This window comes from Perca flavescens, chromosome 14 (genome assembly GCF_004354835.1).
Source record: "Perca flavescens isolate YP-PL-M2 chromosome 14, PFLA_1.0, whole genome shotgun sequence".
NCBI classification, from domain to species: domain Eukaryota; kingdom Metazoa; phylum Chordata; class Actinopteri; order Perciformes; family Percidae; genus Perca; species Perca flavescens.
The window spans coordinates 20,585,524-20,600,608 of record NC_041344.1 but is presented as its reverse complement, the minus strand read 5'-3'; the positions used below and the strand labels follow the sequence as shown (position 1 = coordinate 20,600,608).

At 38.9% G+C, this 15,085-nt stretch overlaps 1 protein-coding gene across 1 annotated transcript in view; it reads right to left on the bottom strand.

Annotated features, from left to right (window-relative positions):
- vps50 (VPS50 subunit of EARP/GARPII complex) overlaps positions 1 to 10,636 on the bottom strand; it is a 111,428-nt gene extending 100,792 nt beyond the window's left edge. The window contains 3 exon segments of the mRNA XM_028597519.1: positions 822 to 944; positions 9,849 to 9,917; positions 10,466 to 10,636. Coding sequence (XP_028453320.1) covers positions 822 to 944; positions 9,849 to 9,917; positions 10,466 to 10,498 — 225 coding nt within the window. The 5' untranslated portion in view covers positions 10,499 to 10,636.
- Between the last annotated feature and the right edge of the window lie 4,449 nt (positions 10,637 to 15,085).

The following is a 15,085-nucleotide window of genomic DNA, read 5'->3' as shown; positions in this document are numbered from 1 at the left end:
TGCAGACACACCGCATCAGTAAAACCTTCTTACTTCATAATGATTCTACAGTTCAGCATAGTGAAAGTCCCTGCTAGGAGTCTGTCAGAAAATATTCAAAGTAGAACTACAGAAGTATCCGAGTTCTGGGGCTCTAAGGCCATAGCAGGGATTTCTCTTATCTTGAGAGAGCTAATCTTTACTCCTGAGCATCTTCTTTTTTCAAAGATATCTCGCTCTGCATTTAAAAAAAGCTTAAGCTGGTTTCACTGAGGATATCTGTAGATCGTCCTCGATTCAAAAAAACAACAAAAAGAATTTGCTCAATAAATACACTTTGCCAGATCATAAGTAAGATTAGTCAAGTAGGTGGAGGGGTGTTATTTAGTAAACAGCAAACAAGTTTTGCTTAGGAAAGAAGATATTACAAATCCATGGCCCAAAGGATGATAGGTAATTACTTTCCCCTTGACTGAGAGTCTCATTTCAGATGGTGTAGCAATACCAAGATAAATCTAATGAGATTTCACACCCTTCCTCTGTTGAGCGGATGCAATCCATCAATCTGGACGTCAATGGTAGGCACGCGGCAGAGCAGACGTGTAGGAAACAGCAGCTAAGGTGAAAAAGAGCTTCACTTCTGCCAGTCAGATGAGGTTCAAAGCGCAGGGAACAATATGTATTCACATCAGAAATGCAATATTGCTTTTATCAGAATTACTGAAATGTGTTGGTTTTGATGGAATTATTATTTTATGGAGGGAGCGTGGGAACTTGGGGGGGGGGGGTCTTGTCATCATTTTACAAGTGAGTGGTGCTCATTCAAACAGAGAGTATCTGACCTCCAGTTCGTGCTGCACCATGTCGAAGGAGTCGTTAGAGAAGTAGACCTCCTCGATGCTGTCGATGATCTCCTGCTCAGCCTGGGGGTCGATGGGCTGCTCCCTTAGCTCCCGCAACTCCTCCTAGAAGAGGGCAAGATAGATTGAGAGAGAAAGACAGTGAAAAAAAAAAAAAAAAAAGAGTGTTAAATAGATGTCCTTGAAGTAACTTTATAAAGTTACAGACACCCTGGGACACAAACAGAAATGGGTCCAAAACAGAGAATTACATAATTTACTAAGTAATGAAAACAACAAACTAAATCTCGGATATAAACATCAAGAAAAATACATCAAAACAGAGAAAGAGGGCAATACAGCGGAAAAATAAGAGGGAAAGAACAAGAGGATAATGGAGATATGATTAGAGGAACAGTGGGTACATAGGAGGTCAAGGACACCAGCAGTAAGGGTGAAGGACAAACGGAAGAGAGGACAGAATAAAAATGAGGTAGAGAACAAGAGGCAAGGAGAGGGAAAGAGGAGGTGTGCAGTGGGGGGAATTAAGAAAAACGTTAATCGCAGAGTTTGGGAGAAGATTGCAGCTTGTTTCGTTGCACAGCTGTCATGGGGGATGTCAGGGAGCCTTGAGAGGAAAGAAGAAAGGAATGACCAAAAGAATACAACAGGGATTCCCTCTCCAGAGCATCTCTGTGAAACATCAGAGGCTTATTGATTAACATGCTGTGCATCCATTGAGGCTTATTGCTGCAGTGAGTCTTTTAGATGAAGGGTTTTAAATCCGCTTTCCCAAGGAGCCGAGATATCGTCACGTTAAAAAAAAGTTGTGTGCTGACTGTCTTGGCATTATACAATAAGAAAAAGTAGAACCAGACTAAGGCTGTGTCCCAAGTCACTCCTAATTTACTATACGGGTGCACTGTATTAGCCGATATATCAGGCCGATATTTGCGTTTCTGCGTGTTTTGGCATCGGGCCGATACACGGCTGCTGCGTTCACCGATAGTTTTTTCCCGGCATTATTTACAGACCGACGTCAACAGGCAGCTCTGTGTTGCTGGAGACCACTAGCACCATTGCAGTCTTAAATTACAAATCAAGAGCTTTATTTCAATGGCTACTTTTCAGGTTTATTGTTTTCTTAAATTATTTCAATGTGTTGACAAAGGACATTTTGTGACGACCTGATTATATCGGTCTTATATTATGTCAGCAAGCAATGCATCATCAAGGCGGTGTTGTAGATGTCGATGAAAGCCTTTTACCCTTGCACAGTTAACAGTTATCCATATGATGCACATTGCACACATAATTTGGGTGATATGAATGTAAGATGATTGCAGAAGTGACACTGATCTGTGTTTTTGTTGATTATATTTAAAGAAATGGCAGAGCAGATTCCGAAAACAAATCCAGTGTGGCAGGGTTTTACATTTTTACGATGTAAATTGAGGGAGCAAAAGCAGTATCGGCTCAAGAAAATCAGCGGCCCGTATCGGTCATCGGCTAAGGCTAATGGGAAGAAAAAAACGGTATCGGCACAAAAACAAAAAAATCCATATCGGTCAATCCCTGCACTGTATTTACAAATATTTTATTTGTGCATCCGAATTGAAATTTGTTGAATTGAGTGTGAAATGTATGCTCTTCTTCTTGTCCTTTTATATGCCACCAATGGAATGACAAAGTAGTGTCCATGGCAGGGCATCCCATTTTTAGAAATGCTAATATTACCGATGTGCGACTGTACACCTGTCAGTGATGATGCAAAATGATGATGTTTTAGAAGTGTCCAAATCCCATTACAGAGTCTACAGCCATGCTAGCCGTTCTGTGAGGCTGTAACTTAAGACACAGCAATGCTTTGAGGTGAATGCGAACGTCAGTATGCTAACATGATGAAAGCAAGTTAAGCAAGTTACAATGTTTGCAATGTTCACCACCTTAGCATGTTTTTGAGACATTTTACTCATGGCGGTGCTAGAGGAAAAGCCAGGGGATCAGCAAAGTAATTAGGATTCATCCTCAGGGGGAACATTAGTCTCCAACCAACTGACCATCAGAGTCTAACAGCACATTAAAGCACAATGGCACTAAAAATAGACCGCAGGCTTGGGAAGGAGTTGAACCAGGATGGATGTGGGATTAAAAGGATAAATGCCATCTATACGCCCCCTATATGCATTATTACTCTATCAAATAAAAATATAGAAATCTTTATGAAAGATCTGCACACATCATTTCATATAGACTTCATGAGATAGCAGACACTGATCAAGAAAACCTTGTTACACACCTGCCTAACCACAAATATTTTCCCAGCTACTATCAGCAAGAAGCGTGCAGCAAGGTGATGAAGTGTGTCAGCAATGTAACTTAATCTGCTTTCATGGGTGAGAGTGTCTTGCTGAGTGACATTTATATGAGAATGCTGCGGCGAGTCATTTTAAATGTTCACAGTCAAATATAAATATAGACCAATCTAATTCAATTACACAAACCCTTTTATATACCATATATAAATGTTATACAAGGCAATTGGGCAGACAAAATGGTAATAAAGAATTTAAATGTGTGCCTGTGTGTGTGCGTGTGAGTGTGTGTGTGCGTGCGTGTGTGTCTCTGCCATGTGTGAATCAGGTAAAGGAGTGAGCAAAGGCCCCGGGGGAAATGTGTGGGTGAGTTGTGTGAGATTGGGAAGGAGGGGTAGAAGTAGCACATCACGCTCTGCCATCAAAAGGGTGGGTGGGAAATCAACTCAAATGAGAAGGAAAGCGAAAAGGGGAGGGCGAGGAATGAGGTGGATGACTCATTGGTAGCAAAAGTTAAAGCGAAAAGAAAGAGAGGAATGAGCGAAACAAAAGACAATATGAAGCCACTCCAGTGTGGTTACAGCTATTCACCTCCCCTGTCTCACAGTCTCTCTTTTCCCTCTCTCTCCCACCTGCAGTGACGTTCGAAACTGGCAGTGACGTCCAAAACTCTAAACATCTTCAAGTGAACAACTCCTTGAGAGGATACCTACCTCTCTCCCGTATGCGTACAAAACTGTGCATATTCTCATCTGGTACACAAGGGTTTAACACCGTTGTCTTCCGGGACATTGGGACACAATTCCAGCTAACAGCAAAATCCAGGCTACAGCACTGCTGCTGGGTTAACAAGTAATACTATTGGGTTATTACCCGGAAGTATGCAATTATTTTACCTTAAAAGTCATTCTCCACTGTCTATCAGCCATGTTGCACTGAGCCAAAAGCAAGGGTTCCCTGTATCTGTGATATCATGCAGCTGATTTGTTATATATGAGTGCATAGGCAGGCCCTTGGAGATAATTAGACAACAGCTTATCTCACAAACAAACCCGATTGGGTCACTTTAAGGCCATAACACATGAAGTGTCAAAGTGAGCTGTGTTGCCCCTAAAAATAGCCTGTGTGAACTAATGAAAGGTTATCAAACATGCCCTCTTCTTAGCTCAAGCCCCCCGCCCCCCTATTGTCAGAAAAACATACTGAAGGCACTCAGCCAATCACATTCATCCTAAACAATACTGAGCAGGTGATGCGCTCAGCCTGTGTAACTGAAAGCTGTTTGTGTGAACAGAGAATTCTTATCAAATAAAACGTAATAACTGGACTGAGGGTGACCCCTGCTGGTGGGAAATGCTAACTGCATGTACCTCGAGCGCTACGAGCAGGGTTATCTAGAGAACTCCTGTTTGCCTCAGGGAAACCGAAGCCTCCAGGAAAAAGATACAGATCCCTCAACAAAGTTAAATAAAACATTTTTCAGCATCACGCAGATAGTATGCACCAGCTTGTTTCAGAGCTTCACTAAACCTGTATCACACGCACATTAGGGCTGCAACAAACCATTATTTTCATCATGGATCAGTCTGCCTATGACTTTTTTACATTAATCGACTATTTCTTTAGATAATAAAATGTCAGAAATTAGAGAAGGAATGTCACCATTCCAAAGCACCCAAGGTGACGGACCAAAAGTCCAAAACCAAAAGAGCAGAGCAGCTTATACAATTTCAGGAACCATGAGAGATTAACAAACTGAACAAAAACATCAAAGTCAAAGTAGGGCTGGGCAATATACTGTATCAATATTACATCAATATTGTGATATGAGACTAGATATCTTCCTAGATTTTGGATATCGTAATATGGCTTAAGTGTATTTTCTTGGTTTTAAAGCCTACTTTACAGTAAAGTGATGTAATTTTCTGAATTTACCAGTTTTACCAGTTTTAGACTCTTCTAGCTGTTCTATTATTTGCCTTTTTATCTATAGTACCGATGATTATCTAAAATCTAATTGTGAAGATATTTTGTTAGAGCAACCCTACAATATCATCACAATATCGTCATTAATGTATTTGCTAAAGAAAATCCTGACATCTGATTTTCTACATATATAAGTGAAAGCCATTTGGAGTCATTTAAATAGAAAGAAAGAAAATAAAAATAAAAACATCTGCCAAGGTTGTGATTTATTTAAAGGTTTTTGTGCAAATTAGCCTTTGCTTTACACATGAAATGACACACTTTGTATCTATGGAATGCTGTAGACCTCATTTTTAACATAACCTTTGAGATTATATCACATTTAAATCTTGATTATGGTCAAACTGTTATTAAATTTAGGTCCTTGGCTCATTGTAAATGTGTAGAGGGCATCAGGTACCCAGCAGCAGGTCAAAAAGGGGGATCAGATTTTGTTTGAGATAATGGTTTCCCCTCAGGGTAGAATGCTGCTAGAGCCAATAGTCTGACCTCTGTCTGCACATACAGTATATAGTCCATATCCTTGACGTTCCACTTCTGGGATTGATCCACTGCTGCCGGAAAATCTGCCAGATTTCACTCATTTAGGTCGGATATCCGTTGCTTTGGGCTTCCTTTGTGTTGGCATTTTAAACTCTGGTGGATTTATGAGGGCTATGGTTGACTATGAGGTACTAACGGTATATTGACTCTTTACTATATTCTGCATTTAGTCAAACTGACTGTTCATATTCTGTGTTATTACTGACCCACATCACTAACTAGATTACATTTTACACTATCTGTATATTGACTTCACTACTTCTCAGCATTCATATAGACTATCTATTTATATATACTGCGTTATAACCACAATTTAATTTGCACTAACTGTATTCTGACTCTTTACTGCATCTCAGCAATGTTATAGATTGTCTATTCATGTATATTATGTTATTACTTAATCTGTACCTTTGTAGCCTATTGCACTCGGTTTTCTTGTACTATACTGAATGTGAAACTGTATGTTGTCTTGTACGCTTATGCTTTTCTTGGCCAGGTCGCCTTTGCAAAAGAACCTGTTCTCAACGGCTTAACTGGTTAAATAAAATAAAAATAAAGATCTCTGCAGGGTAAATCAAGACAGCTAGCTAGACTATCTGTTCAATCTGAGTTTTCTGTTGCACGACTAAAACAACTTTTACGTTCATATACTGTACATATACGTTCCACCAAAACAAGTTCCTTCCGAGCCTATTTTGCAGCGGCAGCGCGGCTTTTCTCCGGTGCTTAGCACCGCAAAAGATGATTGTGATTGGTTTAAAGAAATGCCAATAAACCAGAGCACGTTTTCCTCCCATCCCAGAATGCTATGTGGAGTAGCCAGACCCTCCTTTGGTGTGCTTTGGAGGAGGGTCTGGCAAAGCGAGACTAGCACACACATATACACACACATATATATATATACACATACACACACACACACATATATATATATATATATATATATATATATATATATATATATATATATATATATATATATATATATATATATATATATATATATATATATATATACACACATACATATATATATATATATATATATATACACATACACACATATATACATATATACATACATATATACACACACACACATATACATAATATATATATATATATATATATATATATATATATATATATATATATATATATATATATATATATATATATATATATATATATATATATATATATATATATATATATATATACACACATACATACATATATATATATATATATATATATATATATATATATATATACATATATATACATACATATATATATATATATATATATATACACACACACATTATATATATATATATATATATATATATATATATATATATATATATACACACACACACATTTTATATATATATATATATATATATATATATATATCCAACTTGACGTTGTGAAAGGAGCCCAATCAAATGTTCCACCTCAGCAGCTACGTAGAGTAACACTACATGGTAGAAACCATATTACCCATTTGCACCAGTCATTTCAAGTTTATTAACTTCCGTAATCACCCAAACAGGAAAACAAACTGGTGGCTATATCTATCGATCTATCTAATCTTGTGAAACTGATAAAAAAAAGTTGCAGAAAATATGTCACCACTTCCTGTTAATGACTACAGTATTCCAAAGTGAGGTGTCTCTGGTGATGTCACAAATAAAGAGGAAATTATTCATCGTTTGATACATCAGCATGTCAGTCAGTATGTATGTCAAACAGGAGCTTTGGATAAAGGCGCTATGTATTCTATTTGTCTTTCCACACACAAATCTACCGGCTAACGAGTTTTTTTCCCCTGCATATCACTCAAACGCCATCAACCCTTCAAGTCATGGCCAAATAATGACTTGACAGAATCAATTCTCTATCATCCCCTGCATCAGTACTTCCCCCAACACAGTGAGCCAGATGTTTCTGTCAGCACCTGCAGGATGATTAATGATGTGAATCATGGCTAAAATTGTTGGAAAGACACGACTGGTACCAAGCAGTAAGTATCAGAATAAGTATAATGAATAATACACGCACGTAGTCAAGCACCTTGGTTTCAATCTCCTACACAAAGCAGTGTGTTAAGTAATGCAGTGTTGCCCACAATGGCAGTGGCCATGGCATTTTGAGAGGATTATTCACATTTAATCAAAGACGACCGTAGGATTCAGTGTATACAAAGCCTGTGTGTGTGTGTCCTATTTAATTTCCCTGAAAAGCCCTGCAGCACAGTACATAAAGGCAGTGCATTATAATCATCAAATAATAAGCCCTGTGTTTTGGCTGAACACACAACAGACAGGTGTTTGCAGTACACACAGGAGACTTCATCTGTGATCGAGAGGTAGGCTGGGTTATGCATACAATCCTCACGTCCATAAATCTCTCCCAATTTTTCTGTCTACTTATACTATGCTGCCTCACATCACATAAGCTATACATAGCAGGTATAATGGGATTCCAGCATGAACAAAGGTAAATATTTCAGGTCTGAAACCAGGGTGTTTGATGTCTGCATATCCAGTTCGGCCACATCACCTGATACCAATCCCAAACCCAGGAGAGGGGGGGGGACATGCATCCAATGAAAAGAAACTAATCTTTCCTGAAACACTCCCGTCTGCTTTCATTCAAGCTCTAATTACACCTGGAGGATAAATGACTGCTCACCTTATCTGATCTTGATCCGTGCCATTGGGTGGTTTTCTGCAATAACAGGTTTGTAATAATAGAATTGTATATTGTCTACACTATTATGAAACAACGACCTCAAAAGTATTTGATCATTAAATACTATTACTCAGTCAATCTTTTTTTATCCACCATGAGCCTGCATTTGCTGTATATTGTGACAACAAATTGTTGTGTATGAGCTAATCATAGGAAACAGACTGTGTTTAACACACACTGCTTTGCCTTTTTTCTTTTCTCATGACAACAGGACTTTTGAAGAAGAAAAAAAAAAAGATTGAAAAAAAAAATCAAAACTGCATAGCTTCATCTTTCGCAACTCTCATAGATGAGTTGACAGAAAAACACTTCCTTGTAGTCTTATCTTTTACTGTGTTTCTACCTGGGCAGAAACTCAAATGGTACATCAGCAAAGCACACCACAAAGAAAGGTCCGCTCACATCAAGGCCAAACTACGACAACAACAAGCTAAACAATGTCAACCCTTGAAAGCCCAAGTCTTTAGAAAGAGAGAAATTAAACGTCTGGTTGAATCAACCTAGCTGATATCACCCTGCACTGTGAATAAATGGAGTTGGTCACCTTCCAAATTGTACACAGCCACATTAATGGAAGGTCATCACCACAAGGCAAAGTCAAAGCAAAGCCAGCAACTAGCAGTGCATTGGGGTGTAAGCTAGTAAGTGACTGTATAGAGCCACTCTGTGGCTTCGCTCTGTCTGCTCTCGCAAATTGAATTTGTAGTGAATAATGACAAATGCTTACTGTGACTAAGCATGACTGATTGCATTTTCAAATGCGGCCATGCCAAAATGCTAAAATACTATTACAGCAGACCATATTTCTCACTCCTGGTGTTAAGATCGACGTGAAGTGTGATAAATGGGAGCCATCACTCTCTTTACATTACTGCCTAAAAAAAAAAATCAGTAGATGTGATGTAACCGATGTAATTTGCAGGAAGCACTTCAGTGAATTATAGTGTGGACAAAGCTCTGTCTGACACATACAGTATACAATAAGTCTGGTGTTTAAATCCTAAACTATCCTGACACATTTAATTTTTTATCACTAGCATCGAGATAACGGCATCTGAGTTAGATTGGACTTGGTTTCTACGAATAATATGCATAGTCAAGTTGCCCCAAATAGTTACTTTATATACAAAAGTACAGTACATAAGAAGACAGTTCAAAAGCACATGTACAAATGTGCAGATTCGGCTATCTTCCACTGTGTATTGAAAGAATTAAAGAACAGCATTTCTTTCAGTTGGTAACCAAAGTTTTACAGAAAGCATTCATCTACTCAGATCTTACAACACAATGAAAACAGTTAAACATAGGACAAGTAGCTATTTACTATGAACTACTGGAACACTTCATTAGCTGTAACATGCCGCCCAAATGCATCAATCACAACAACAAAACAGAGCTACAGCTTCAGCCTTGTCATGAAGTTTACCTTGCTCGGGATTCTCAGGTTCTCCACAGGACTGAGGTCTGCCATGCTTTCCTGTGGACTTTTCAGGCCCTGTCAAAATAAGAGCCACTGTTAGATTTCAAAAGCCCCAAAATGTCAATTAAGCTTAACGGCTTTTACATGTGTAAATTAGCTAGTGCTCCCGTTGTCACACAGCTTGCTATTCATCAGCACACTACTGCAAGCAATATGTTGCAGCAAAAAGTGGAACCGACGGGCAGATTTCTGAAAGCGATATGCTCTGTTGTGAACCAATAACTGACATTACTGCAGTGCAAGCTGAGAACTTCCCTAACCGCCCTTGCTCCCACTGTTGTGCCCTGTTGTTGTAATGGTCTAATGGTAAACTCTCACATCGGGCCGCGTGTATCACTGCCACACTACACGTGTTTTCTTCACGTGGGGTAAATAGTTCGTACTTGTGATGCAGTCGTTAAATAAGCTGCTGTTACTCGGGCTGAATGTGCCCTTTAATGAGCCAAACGAATGAGCTGTCAAATTAGCCAGTTAGCTTAGCTAGCTAGCTGCCCTGCTAGCTACCTGCAGCTGTAGAAACAAACGGCTAGCAGCTCGGTTTCTGTTAGACCTGCTTTGCTCACCTGCCGGGCCATAAGAGACTTGATTTTCTGCATCGTAAATCCAACTTGTGTTAGTGGACAAATAAATGAATAAAGTTACAGTTTTGTTTTGTTGTCAACGATGCGCCTCCATCACTACGAGAGGGAAGCCATAGTTGACCGTCACGTGACTGTTCTTCTTCTTCTTCTTCTTCTTCTTCTTTAGAGTGTAACGGCAGTTGGCATCCAAGTCGTTGCATTACTGCCTCCTATTGACAATTTCTCAATATCTATTTATTAAGACCAATACACTACAATTTCCTAAAAACACCAGTACCTTTCAAAAACGCAATTAGATATTTCCTTCCATTCATAATAACACCACTTTCAAGGACATCTGTAATCCTGAGTTCACCTAAACCTAATTTCCGTAGTCCAGCAAACATAACCCCTCTTTCTCAGACATATTTCCTGCATGACATCAATACATGCTCCACTGTCTCCATTACCTCACATACATTGCACTGGCCAGTCGGATGTTTCCCCAATATAAAAAGTTTACCAATTAATCTACTGTGACCTATTCTCAGTCTACTGACAATTACTTGTTCTTGTCGGTTAAACCCACTGTAACTCATCCCTCCTTGGCCTACCTTAGCCTGAATCATATGCAATTTCCTCCCCTTATTTCCACCATCCCAATACTGTTGCCACTGTCTGGAAATTTCTTCCCACACAATGCTTTTCCCCTCTGACTTTGATAGTTTAGTATTCAGTTCCACAGCACCCTTCTTAACCGCCTCCTTTGCCAATTTATCCACTCGCTCATTACCTAGTATACCTGCATGAGCAGGAACCCACATGAACACCACATTCACACCCTGATCAACAAACCTTGAATTTGTAAACAAAATTTTATAGACAGTTTCTTGGTGATTCCTGGCTGATCCTGATTTGAGACTCGACAGCGCTGACACTGAGTCACTACAAATGAGTACATTGCGCATCATCACCTCTTCCACCCATTGTACAGCTAACAAAAGACCTAACAATTCAACAGCATACACACTTAAATAGTCTGAGGTTCTCCTACTGACTCCAGTCTGATAACTGGGAATCACCACTGCAGCCCCCGTTGCCCCTGTCAGTAAATCTTTCGATCCATCAGTAAAAACCTGTAGCCTACATAACCACCATAATTTCTATCTCTATAATCGTAATATTCTTGAACTATGTCAACTATCTTATTCTTGCGCTTAATATTCAGCAACTCCAGGTCTACACAAGCAATATTCAGCATCCAGGCTGGCATCACAGGCCACAGAACAGTTGAGCAAAATTCAATTTCCTGGACTTTCATCTGCTCTGCTATTTCCTCACCTATCCATCCAAAACTTGCCTTTCGCTCTTTACCCCTCTCCCAGCAATTCTCCAATACCCTCTTTGTAGGATGCCAGTCATCATGGCCTTTTAAATTTATCCAATAATTGGCCATAAGCTGTTTCCTACGGAGCCACAACGGCATTTCACCTGCCTCAACTTGCAAAGCACAAACTGGAGCAGTTTTCATCGACCCCAAACAAATCCTCAGAGCACGGGCCTGAATAACATCCAGGTCGGAGAGTACAGATTTAGCTGCAGATCCATATACAATACTGCCATAATCCAACCTAGATCGTATTAAGACTTGATAGATATACTTCAGTGATGTAAAATCCGCCCCCCACTCCAAACCTGCAAGACATCTCATAACATTGATCACCTTTTTACATTTACTAACCACCTGTCTAACATGTTCTTTCCACGTCAGTCTCATATCAAAATACACACCTAAAAAACGAAAAGTATCAACTCTCTCCAATTTATTTCCATATAGTGTCAGATTACAATCATGGAGTTTCTTCCTTGTAAAGAACATAGTTTTAGTTTTTTCCACTGAAAATTTAAAACCCCATTGTGTTTCCCAGTCTGCCACTCGCGTAACTGCATCCTGCATTTTCTTAATCAAATAGTCAATATTTCTCCCTCTTTTCCACATAGCTCCGTCATCAGCAAACAGTGATCTACCTATTTCCATCGGAATATTCACATACACATCATTTATCATAATAGAGAAAAACGTCGGACTCACTACACTCCCCTGAGGTGTCCCATTTTTAACAACAAACATGCTGGATACCTCAGAACCTATCTTCACTCGTATGGTCCTTTTATCCAAAAAAAAACATTATCCAATTGAACATATTCCCCCCCCACCCCAATCTGATGTAACTTTATTAGCAGCCCCTCAGTCCATAACATATCATAAGCTTTCTCCACATCAAAAAACACTGCAACCACTGTCTCTTTATTTACTTGGGCTTTCCTTATTTCATCCTCTAAACACACCACTGGATCCATAGTATTCCTACCTTTCCGAAAACAATTCCAAAGCCTGCTGGGAAATGTAGTTTTTATGATGTGGCGTGCTTGTGACCTCACTATCCGTGTAAAATATTTGGATTTAATTTAAAATATAATTAGTTCTGTACAAAAGAATAAGATTATATTCAAAAGTGGTGTAAAGCATTGACATTATGATATCTGTATTGCTGTCTTACACCACTTGATGGTAGTAATTTAACATCACAAAATAGAATATAAGACGGCAATGTTTATTTTGCCCTGAAAAATGTTACTCTCTGTTGTATCAGTCACCTGTAGGTATCAAGTGAGGCCTTTTGACATGTCACAGAAGGAAAAGCACAGGTGTAAACAATAAAATGAATCATGTGGGTTCTGGTATGGTGGGTGAGGAGACCCCTGTCACACTGCATGGATTGGCTTCACTTGAATAGATCAGATCCTTAATGTTATCAGCATCATCTGTGCTTGTCAAAATGTCAGCTGTGAAAAAGGCCTCATTTGTTCCACAGCTTATACTGAAATTACCCTGGTTGACCTCATTACATAGCTGTATACACTTTTCTATATTTATAGCCAGTATTGGAAAGTAACTAAGTTAATTTAGTCAGATACTGTCCTTACATGTAAGAAGAATGTTGAAAACATATGATCATCTTATAAAATATGATACATGGTTACAGATTAAACTTCCCAATAGTATAAAGTAAATCGAATGTTTTTTTTAAACCTGCTATAACATTAAAATGTTGCTGAAATGTTAGTGCATCAATAAAAATAACCCAATGGTATTATATAGTGGATGTAATAATATCACACTGACAATGGCCATTGTTCTGCATAATCAGTTTTTGTACTTTATTTTTAATGCAGTACTTTAATGGAGTAGCTTATTTTATAAGTTAAGGATATGAGTACTTGTTTCACAACTGTCTGTATCTTCTGTATGCTATGTGACACTTTGTTGTTTATACTGTAATCAAGTACATATAATTTAGTCTCAAACAGGTTAAGGTTACCAATATATAACTTTAATATATAACACTATTTTTGGTGTGGCTGCATTATTTAGCAAACCACTTTTCCTTCTGTGATAATGTCATCATGTCATGCCATCCACCACTCAGTGCCATGTACTCCATCTCTGCCAAGTCATTTAGACCTGGCTCTGCATTGTAAACTGTTCAGAATAATTACAAAAAACAACACATGCAGACCCATTCAGCCTGTTTTGTAATTGCCTCCTGGGTGTTATTTTGAGCAGCCCTTGGTTAAAAGCAGGCAGCACGCAGCAGACAGCAGGCACTGTGAGCTCTAGTTCCTGGTTAATGATCCCTCCGGCTATTTCCCAGTCAAATGAAGGTGAGGTATCTCTCCTTAGGTGAATTTACTCCACTGTTGTTTGTTAGGCAGTCATCCACAGTGAGGAGCCTCCCTTAAAGCATACACTGAGACGGAACAGATGGCAACCTCTACCCAGAGATGCCACCACAAAGACACTGCACACTTAGTTGGTCAGTTCATCAGCTATAATTAGAGATTCAATAAACTGCTTGTTGTTTTGCAGGGGAGCAGGGGATCATGATAAGCAGCACTTTATGACTCAGTATGAGGTTCAGGTCTTGACAATTTATTATCCAAAAAACTTACAAGTGTAATTATTGTTCTTGTTGCATATATTGGCAATGTTGTAAAGTAATATATTTGTGTGATATGTATCATTCAAAGTCACCAGTTTTCTCTGGAAACAAACCACCTGGGTGCCAAATCAATTAAAATGTATCTTTTTAGGAGTTTTAAAAGTTCCAATACTAGATCTACTAGCTTGTAATTTGGGTATGTTTTGTGCTACAGCATTTGACATGAATTTCAATGGAAGCACTCACCACAGTAGTGACACAATGGGGACAACAAAACACAAAAAGCTGAATCTAGCAGAAAGCAGACTGCTGCCTTTTAATGGTACATCCAAGGTGGAAAAATAACAGAAACAATTCTGACCTCTGTTTTTAAACAAAACACTTTTGTGTCTGATAGTATTAACTCTCTTTTACATACACACACGCAGAAAAGAAAGCACACACGTTTTCATCTACTCGTGACAAGTTGTCAGCAGGAGCAGGTGGAGGGCACTCTGCCACATGCTGAACCATCCGTCTGTTGCTGCCTGTCTCCATATCCAGCCAGGTACACAGCATACCAATGCAACAAAGCTGAGAGAAGCGAGCACTCTGCAGCAATTTGGAGGCAACAAATACA